The sequence below is a fragment of the Brassica napus genome, unplaced genomic scaffold, assembly GCF_020379485.1.
Source record: "Brassica napus cultivar Da-Ae unplaced genomic scaffold, Da-Ae ScsIHWf_2163;HRSCAF=2816, whole genome shotgun sequence".
Classification (NCBI taxonomy): Eukaryota; Viridiplantae; Streptophyta; class Magnoliopsida; order Brassicales; family Brassicaceae; genus Brassica; species Brassica napus.
In genome coordinates, this window is record NW_026015572.1 from 19084 (window position 1) to 28972 (window position 9889).

General features: G+C 37.7%; 2 protein-coding genes across 4 annotated transcripts; both read right to left on the reverse strand.

The window, feature by feature from the left end:
* Window positions 1-1766: 1766 nt before the first annotated feature.
* On the reverse strand, window positions 1767-3321 carry LOC125600251 (pentatricopeptide repeat-containing protein At4g36680, mitochondrial-like). The gene has a single exon (XM_048773078.1). It carries the CDS (start codon window positions 3222-3224, stop codon window positions 2001-2003), a length of 1224 nt encoding a protein of 407 aa, XP_048629035.1. The 5' UTR covers window positions 3225-3321; the 3' UTR covers window positions 1767-2000.
* An 849-nt stretch (window positions 3322-4170) lies between these two features.
* Window positions 4171-7649, reverse strand: LOC125600250 (splicing factor U2af large subunit A-like). Of its 3 annotated transcripts, none has more exons than XR_007333681.1 (12): window positions 7459-7634; window positions 6942-7174; window positions 6763-6861; window positions 6600-6670; window positions 6121-6197; window positions 6004-6051; window positions 5853-5912; window positions 5589-5762; window positions 5059-5505; window positions 4839-4974; window positions 4495-4715; window positions 4171-4423 (listed from the first exon to the last, which is right to left on the reverse strand). XR_007333681.1 is itself a non-coding variant. In XM_048773076.1 (12 exons), exons 1-12 carry the CDS (start codon window positions 7570-7572, stop codon window positions 4286-4288), a joined length of 1665 nt encoding a protein of 554 aa, XP_048629033.1. In that variant the 5' UTR covers window positions 7573-7649; the 3' UTR covers window positions 4171-4285. The 3 variants fall into 3 exon arrangements, 2 of the variants coding, with proteins under 2 accessions (XP_048629033.1, XP_048629034.1); XM_048773076.1 differs by having other exon boundaries at window positions 4495-4562; window positions 7459-7649; XM_048773077.1 differs by lacking the exons at window positions 6004-6051; window positions 6121-6197; window positions 6600-6670; ... (1 more) ...; window positions 6942-7174; window positions 7459-7634 and having other exon boundaries at window positions 4495-4562; window positions 5059-5390; window positions 5491-5505; window positions 5853-5918.
* Between the last annotated feature and the right edge of the window lie 2240 nt (window positions 7650-9889).

Genomic DNA, 9889 nt, shown 5'->3' on the forward strand with positions numbered 1-9889 from the left:
TTATTTATACATTTTATTCATTAAGGGTACAAACGATATTAACCACTTTAACTTTTAACGTGAGAGCTCGATTCCAAAAATTTACTTTGCAAATAATAGTATAGATTTATGTCACAGTGTAAAACGGCATGATGGAGTTCATTTAAATAATTTTTACAGTTTAAATTTAGATAAATTAATGGAAGAGTCAAGTGACTAATTTGGATTTATGAAAATTTTAAAAGGTTCGATTGATTAGACTTTGAATCATGGGAAAAGACAAACATGTTTTGCTTAATTAAGTAAACAGGAAAAACATAGCACGTAATTAGGTAAGCGATAGTGAAATTTTAAAATATTAATTAATATCATATCATCTTTATATGTAGTTAAAATGTCATGTTAATTATTCATAATACTAATTAAGTATAGTTTTCCGTATTTATGTTTCCGATACATGCGAGTAATAAAAGTTGGCATATAGTTCATGCTGTTTAACATGATACTAACCGAGAGTATTAGACAAAATGATCACACGGTTATGAATGGAACAAGTGAAATAACCATGTGTGATTTTTTTCATAATTAACCTAGATCAGTAAGACGAACCCTCGATAAAGCAAAACTCATCGCTCATTAAACACTTGGCTTACCTTAATTGATAGAAGGTTGCATGATGAAATGACAATTAAATGAACTTTTAAATGAACTTATATTTTCATATAGATTAGTGAACATAAAACAAAAGCTTATAAAGTTATAATTCATACGTATATATAGTAGGGAAATTGCAGCCAGTTGAATTAAAAGTATGCTTTCTATCATGCTTCTTCACCTCCTGTTTAATAAAGCTCAAGACCATTCATTACATGTAATATACTATAGCTAGTTTATAACCCTACAATAGTTTATATATCCACACCAAATAACTATAGCTAGTTTATTTAACCCAACAATAGTATACAACGATACCTTACCTGCATCTTGCCACAAAAGCAGTACATATCCACAGAAGAAACAATTGTGAACTAAAAGTTAAATGTGTCCTTTTTTGAAAAAAAAAATATCCTGAGAATCAAATTTGATTTGATCTTGAAAACAATACTTTGTTTAAAATATACTAAAAAGTAAAAACTAAGAAACGTTGAGGACAACAAATCTTAGAAAAGTAGCTGCTTTGTGTATTGCTAATAACATTTTTCGATGTTTTACGCTCTGAAAGTGTATCACACTACTTAACCCGAATTTAGAATATTTTCCGACTAATGTTAGGACTAATCATTTGTTACGATTTACCATATAAATCATTTGGATTGAATCTCGAATTCAGACTGACCAAGTAGTGATAGTTTAGTTTCTAAAGAGAATCGAACCCATAACTGATGTACGTTTTTTTCGGAACCGATTGGATCAGCCGACAGGCGTTATCAAAAAAAAAAAATCTTCAATGTTGGATCATGTGCGATGTCATAGCGTTGTATGATAATGCCAGCTAACGAATGAATTATCAAATACAAAGATAAGACAATGTATTGGCCGATGAATCATATATGTAAATTTATATTGGACTTATTAGTGTGAAATAAAGACATCATACTTTTCAACAAAAGTGTTCCACAAACAAAAATCTTATTCAAACATTAAGGAGTCATATGTGTATTACTATTATGCAGAAAACATAGAAATATAATAGTACAATTCGTATAATAATAAAGTAATCATGTCAAAATGCAGAATTTGTTTAGCCTCTCGCGATAACCCGAGGCTTTGAGTGTGTATACAAAACATAAAACAAAAGAAACTTGAATTCATCACGAAGCACAAAGTGTGTAAAACACAACAACTATGAACTCTATGAAGCTGGAAACTGAATAACATGAAATTCAAGAGATTCCACCAACAAAAAACTTCAAGCTTTCACAAGCTATTTTATGAGGAAAGTAAAAACGCAGGAGATGAAGTTATAAGTAAAAAGCTAAAGCAAATGAATCAGATCTTCAATTGCAATGCTCCTGTGCTTTCTAAGCAGGAGTCGAAGAAGCATCGGGTTTCGTATCCAGCCCAAGTTCCTCCTCAAGTTTCTTCCACGCATTCAAGAAACTCGGAGGAAACTTCTTCTTCACCGTCCTAATCAACCCTTTAGCGTCATTCACCTTCTTGTTCCTCACCAACCCAACAGCCAAATGCTGCAAAGTGTTAAAATCAGGAATCTTGTTCATACCCACACTCTTCTTGAAGATCGCGTACCCTTGCTCATACAAACCACTGTCACACAGATGAAACACCAACGTCCTAAACGTAGCCGCGTTAGGAGCACACCTGTTTCTCTTAAGCCCTTCAAACACTTTCTTAGCCTCATCCAACATCCCCTTCTCGCAATACGCCGTCATAAGATAGTTGTAACTAATCGTATCAGGCTTCAAGCCCTTAACACTCATCTCCTCGATCAACTCCCATACTCTCTCAGGACCCTCTTTCTGAGCATTCATTAAACGAACGTTATACGCTGCACTATCAAATTCAATTCCTTTCTTAACCATCTCGTTCCACAAGCTCTCTGCTAACTCAACTTTACCATTCTTATACAAAGAACCTAAGATCGTAGTGAAAGCAATGGTGGTAACCTCCATGTTTCGTTTACCTTCCATCTCTCTCATAATCTCGATAGCTTTCTCCGGCGAGCCAGCGTCGCAATACGACTTAATCAATATCCCGTAAGAGACTCTATCGGGGACGATGGTGCTATACCTCTGAGGCATTTCGTCGAACAGTTGGGGGACTTTCTCAAAGTTCTGAGAGTTAAGACACGCCGTTAGCAAGGCGTTGAAGGAGACAGCTGTCCTCGGCGTCTCGTGCCGACCCATCTCCTCGAAAGCCTTGACGGCGTGATCGAGCATCGAGGCTCTTCCGTAGGATCTGATGAGCGTGGAGTAGAAAGGCTCCTCCTTTATCCTCGGGTCGTCCTTGTGGGACTCGATCAGGGCTTCGATGTCGGAGAATCGGTTGCATTTCGCGAGGCGGCGGACGGTGAGCTCCTGGGCGTAGCGGGAGGAGACGGGGGAGGCGGAGTGGTTGGAGACGTTGGAGTAGATCTCGAGGGCTTTGTCGGGGTCGTGCTGTTTGCGGAGGATGCTCTTCGCTTTGGAGGCGGAGATCTTGGTGGACTCTAGGACGGTGGTCGCGGCATCTCCGGTGGTGGTGGTGAAGCGGCGGAGGTGGCGGAGGGAGAGACGGGATGCAGCCATTTTGCAGAGGAGGTGACGAAATGTGGAGAGGGAAGGCACAAAGGGAGAAGCTTTAGGGTTTAAGATTTTTGCAAAAAAAAAAAAATTTATTATAAATTGTAAAAATGATTATATTTATGGTTTTACAACTGACCATTTTATTTGGTTTATACAAGATCCATGTCTTCTCTCTTGCATCACACTGAATTATTTTGTTTGAACAATGTTAAAAGTTTTCTATAATTTTTTTTCATATTTTATTCGTTTAATATTTTGAGAAAAATATGAGTACAAAACCAACAATTTTACATTTTTTTACCTATGACAGTTTTGTTTTTTTATTATCGTGTTATATAAGTCTACAGCTAACATTTTTATTAATCTTATTAACGATTTAAATCGTACACTAATAGTTTGTAAACAATTAATTTTGTGTATTATGCTGTTATGAAAGTTTCCAATATAGAAATTTCTATATTAATCAGATAACTCATAATTCTTGTTCGGAAGCTCGCTAGGCGCTATTGTTCAGAAACTTGCTAGATGCTACGCGTGCGGTATATACGGACCTAGCGATTTATTAAAAATACGGAGAAAAATCGGAGAATACTCGAAATTTTTTTTTGTATTTTTGATGTATAATACTCTACATACACACGTATAATACATATTTATGTATATGACTCAGCGTAGAAAGCATCCGTCCCAATTCACCACGTTCTACCTACGCATCTCGTATACTCGATCGAATAATCGGCTCCGCGGACAAGTTTTTGAACAGGGCTCATAATAAATTATTTTTTTTATAATTCTAGTAGAGTAAAAACATAACCTCTTGATTAAACAAGAGACTTCAAATACTCTTTAGAAATTTAACGTTCTTCAGGATCATTGAAATAATTATGATCAATGTCTACTAGAGAGAGAACAAAACAGGACTTCATTGGTAAGGTTTATAGCAAACAAAAGTATCAAAATCATATATTGGTCTTAAAATAACACAAAGCGTCTTTTAACTGAAGCAAAAAACTGAAGAGAACTTAAAGGTACTAGACAGCAAGCAAACAAACAAAGGATGAGCTTCAGGCTCCATACTCTCCCTGATCAAACTTGTCTTCTGGATAAAATACAGCAACCACTTCATTCCCTCCAAACTTCCTACCATTCATCCCGCTTCTTGCCCTCGACGAACCTTCAGTATCAACATACTTCAAGAACACCTGCATTCATTCCCACTGAGTTCAAGTTCTGCAAGAGAGAAAGATAGAGAGGCGAGGTCTTTAGTACAAACCTTGCCAAGGCCTGGCACTGGCTCACCGCTGGGGCTAGGACGCGGAATCACAACGCTGGTCAACATACCTGCATTTTAAGAGTTAAACAACAAACATTCCAAATACAAGAGACATACAGAGACAAAAACGTTAGTTTTTAAAGAGTAGCCATTTGTGAAAAAAATAAGATATGCAGTCTCCAGTCTGAGTATGTTAGGTGCTGATTCTTTATAGCAAAAGGCTGTAAAACAGACATATACAAACCAAAGAAAACAGAGAGACAAATCAATATGCTTTTGTTTTAATCTTTATATATATCTCCAAAATGGATATAATAAAATGCAAAATAAAAGAAATCTCTTACCAAACTTTCCGCCTTCTTGTCTCATGTCTTCCATTATATCTTCAAACTCCTCATCGTCTTTAAGCTCATCCTCAGTAACAACTTGAGTCAAACATACAACTGTAGTTGCCACTGGACCCGGCTGGAACATATTCATCTGCAAAAAAGATAAAAAAGCACACAAGCCTTGCAATTAATAAACCATAAAGAAACAAAGGTTGCTAACATAACTCAATTTTACCTGAAAAGCAATCTGCTGCTGTGCATGCAACAACACACTCTCCTGTTCAGGTTTTGGCTGCATTGATCCCTGGTTAGCGCGTCTCACAGTGAGAGTCTTGTCTCCCATTTTAATACCGTTCAGAGCAACGCAGGCAATATCTGTAACGGCGACATCTTGGTACACACAGAAGGCGTATCCTTTGGAGTTCCCAGTTTCTCGATCTTTGACGAGGTCAAACCCCTTTAGGGCTCCAAAGCTTTCCAGCAGCTCCCTGACTTGTGCCTCGGTGAAGTAATATGGAAGTCCACCGACGAAGATACGGTCTGGGCCTTCGAGACCGCCGGAAGCACCTGGAGTCAGACCAACAGCAGCTAAGTTTAGATGGGGACTGGGCTGGCTTGGGCCAAGAGATGCAGCTAGAGATGGGTTATAGTCACTAGGTCTCCTCACCTTCACTGGAGCTCCCTAGGAATGTGAAAAAAAAAGGAGATTCAAATACTCTCCAACACCTAATACTTAGTAGAAGGGTGAATATTAAAAAATTGTACCTCAAATATAATGCCATCCAAGGACATTGCGTTACTAGCCTCTTCAACGGATCTCATCTCCACAAAAGCAAACTTCTTCTCGTGGTTTATGTAAACATTGACGACGGCATCACCTGGACCAGCGGTGTTTCCACCAACCGCAGCCATAACTTGACTAAAGAATGTAGCCACAGACTGCAATACAGGAAAGTAAATCAATGTTAATATCAATCAAACGCTGGAGTATAGTTCAGTGGGAAAAAAAAAACAAAAGTGGCTATCAACCTGTTCATTAGCCACAGGGGAAAGCCCACCAACGTAGACTCTGCGAGCATGCCTAGTCGCCTGAAGACACAGAAAGGTTAATAAGAAGACATGGTTAGCAACAGATAAATAGATAGCAGGTATAATATACTCAATGAAAATCAAAGCTGACCTGCTGTGTCATAGCCTGAATTGGCATCATAGGGAGTCCACCGAATGCCTGCAGGACATAGAATTAGCTTGAGAAAGAACTCAATACATAGTTGTTAAAAGGGTAAAGATAAAAGACCTGTCCAGTCTGTAAAGGGAATATGTTGGGAAACATTCCAGCCGGAGGAAGAGTTGGTGGTGGTGGAGGAACTTGGCCTACAAAAATGAGAAACAAGATAATACATGAGAAGTGTAAATATAAGAAGACATGTTTTACCTTCCCTGAAAAAGCAACTGCGATATAATAGTAGACATCCGGCCAAATCTAATTCCACTAGAAAATCATTTGTGAACAAAACCAGTGATAGGTACTGAGGATGAGCAGTACCAATAAAAAAATTGCAGAAATTCCTCCTTGTATATAAGAGCTAACAGCCCACACCCAAATGTTGCCTTACCAAATAGAAAAGCAAACAAGAAACACAAAAGAACAACAAACAACCAAAACCTCTCAGTTCTAACGTTGTATCCCATGTAAAAATGAACAAGAACAGCCTATGTGCATTATGGGAATGAACTCTACATTATGCCAAATTAAAGAAGACAAAAAAAGGATACCTGTAACAGCAGCACCAGCAGCTAACATTGCAGAGGCTGGAGGTGCCATATCGAATCCACTGACCCGTTTGCTGCAAGAACATAGATTTGATGTAAGCTAAAATTCTTAGAATAAAAATAATCATTTCACAGAAGAGTAGTTAGAGCCAGGAAGATAAGTTACGTTTTTGATGGAGAGCGAGACCTTGATCTGCGCCTAGATCTATCCTTGGAACGCGAACGAGACCTATGACGGCGTCTATCTCCTCTGTCATCTCTACGCCTATAATTTATTTTAAAACACACAAAAATTAGAATTCGAAAAGGATTTCATTTAATTAGAAAAGATAGATTAGTAGTCACCTATCATAGTCACGGTCACGGCTGCCTCTGCGGTAGTCATCATCGCGGTCTCTACTACCACGGTCTCTTCTATCACCACGGTCTCTACTACGATCCCTGTGGCGGCTACGACGCTCACGATCCCTGTCTCTACTTCTCTCCTTGCTTCTGTCTCTGCTTCGATCTACAGATCCCTTCTCTCTTTCTCTGTCTTTACTTCTTGAAGACTCTCTTTCATTGTCACGTGTTTCTCCCTACACAAGAATCCTCATCACTTACAACTTATATATAAATCAAACTAAACAAAAAAAAAAACACTACACATAACAAGTAAACTCAACCCCAAACTAATCTTCAATTCGCTCTATACCCTAAACCCTTACAATCTGCAGTTTTTAACCAGTATACTAAAAATCGATTCTTTATTGAATTCAATTACGCATCGAAGCTAATAAACATAGATTTGAATCTCTGAAAACAAATCCATTGAACAATCGGAAGCTGGAAGATTGTAGCGTAATCAAAGAGCATAAAGTACCTGAGATTTCGAGTCTGTTTGATCCTCGATTTCTCCGCCGCGGCCGCCGTTATCATCGGCCTCGAAGCCGTCAACAGCTGTCCCGTTTCCCTCGTGATCTTCGAAGTCAGACATAGTAACGCACGCTTTCACCGGAGATAGGGGGTTTAAGATAAGTTTCCTCTCTGTTTCTGCCGCCGAATTTGGACGAATGGAGAAACAAATTTTTTTTAGGGCAATTTCGATTGTTCTGTTATTAAATAAAGACGAGACCAACCGAAAGGGTAGTTTTGTCAGTGTCGTGTTTGGTCTTAAAACTCTTAATAAGGATTGCGACACGTCAGCAACGACAATTATTTCGCAAAAAAAAAGGATATACGGCCCGGTCCGAATCCAAGCTACCCAGTCCGATCCAAGTCTTCATTGTGGCCAATCCATGTATGTTTGAGTTCACTAAATGAAAACCGAACCGATATTGACTCGGTCATGATCGGTCCAACCGATTCGACTGGGTTTTAAATTTTAATTTAATTTTAGATTAAACAATTATATACATATATATGTATAACTATAAATTTATTTTATAAAATTTTATATCATTGTGAGAAATTAAAAATGATATGAAAATAAAATGGAAATTTTTAAAATAATATAAAATATAATGAAAAATCATTTGTTTAGATGGATATTCAAAAAGTAATACGATTTTTTATGAATTTTTTTTTAAATTTGCAGTTTTTATATTTTTAATTGAATTTAAGAAAATCGGGTTTTCATATTGCATCGGATCCCAATTTTACCAAATTTCATCAATTTCTGACTAGATTTTCCGGTTTAACTCAAATCCAGTTTTTGTACAACACGAAACCAGATAGAAGACAGAATCACGTCTCCGGTCCTGTCCGGTTTTCAAACATTGACTAAACCTAATTTTGACTTTTGAGTAAGTGATAAACATTTTAAAATAGCTTAATAATTCCTTTATGATTTATATGTATATTGTTTACAAAAAAATAGAGAGGCAAAACACATGTTTTATTAGGTTTTGTCCAAGATTTTTTCCCTTTAACAAGTAACTTAACCAAAGATTTAACCATTCACTAGAAGTAAACTTGGTCGCTTTTTACTATAAATTGATGGTTGGGTTCTAACTATAAAAAATTTACCGTAAAAAATATGTATAAAAATTTTATTTAGTTAAAAAATATGTAGCTTTAAAATTTATTGCTAGAGTAAAATATTTCCTACAACTTAAAAAAATAGGGTTTTAAAAAATAAAGGTTTCACAACTTTTTTTTATTTTTTGGTTGTACTTTTAAAAATCAATATAAATTTTAAAAATCAAATATGATGGATGATTTTAAAAGCTATAATGGATGATTTTAAAAGCTATAGATAAAAATTAAATTAAAGTTAGCTCCTACAGCCCAATCACCAGTATAATACTATAATGTCTCAGAACTTGGAAAACTTTTATTATTCACGTTCCGCATATACAAAGATTTTATAAAACAAGGACAATACAATACAATACATAAACGTAGCATACACAAACTAAAAGAAAAACACAAGAGACCTCAAATTCAAACTTCTGACCATATATATAACACAAACACTCTCGACTCAAAAGCTTCTCTAGGCGTTCTCTCCTTCTTCTCAGTCTTCCCACTGAGGTTGAGTCGGCCACAACTTCTCTTCTTGTTTCCATCTCTCTTCCTCTTCCTTCTTCGCCTCTTCTTCTTCTCTCTTCCTCTCTTCATCTCTCATCTTCGTCTCCATGGATGCTTGCGGTTCTTGTGGTTCTCCTTGTCCTGGCTGCGGTTGGAACGGCTTTTGTGGTCCTTCTGGTTCTCCTTGCGGTGGTTTTTGTGGCTCCCCTTGCGGTGGTTTTTGTGGCTCTCCTTGCGGTGGCTGTGGTGGTTGCTGAGGCGGCGACTCCTTCTTCTCTTCGTCTTCCTTAAGCTTCTCCAACTCTCCTTCCGCACAAGCAGGACATCCCAACACAGCGGCCTCCTTCTGAGCTTCCAACAATCCAGCAATCATAAAACTACTCACATTAAACGACGCAGCCAATACCTCCCGGTCAAGCGACCACAAAACCGAGTTCTTCCCAGCCAAGAACTGCGGCTCATTATCTTAGCCGAAGTAGTAACCCAACAAACAACACCAACGAGTCATTAAGGAAAGACATTTGAGCCATTGGATGTAACCGTGGAACCGCGAAAATATCTCCTTTCTACCTTAACATGTCTCCACGGAAACCTAAGCACCCTCGCCACCTGATCTACATCGATGATATCTCCCAAGCCCATACCTGTGGTCCCCATATCCTTGCGTTGAAAACCTTGTTGGAGGAACTACGATAGTGCCTGGATGAGTGGGCCGGACTGAGGTTTGCTTAGTCAATTACTCCAACCAAGCTGAATATTCGAGGATTTCTCCTGTTATCTTG

Excerpts from the sequence above, each read along its gene's own strand:
- LOC125600251 (XM_048773078.1), bottom strand. The coding sequence starts at position 3,224 with ATGGCTGCATCCCGTCTCTCCCTCCGCCACCTCCGCCGCTTCACCACC.
- LOC125600250 (XM_048773076.1), bottom strand. The coding sequence starts at position 7,572 with ATGTCTGACTTCGAAGATCACGAGGGAAACGGGACAGCTGTTGACGGC. Across the intron at positions 7,175-7,458 it reads AAACAGACTCGAAATCTCAG|GGAGAAACACGTGACAATGA; the intron begins GTACTTTATGCT and ends ATTCTTGTGTAG. Across the intron at positions 6,862-6,941 it reads CGTGACCGTGACTATGATAG|GCGTAGAGATGACAGAGGAG; the intron begins GTGACTACTAAT and ends AATAAATTATAG.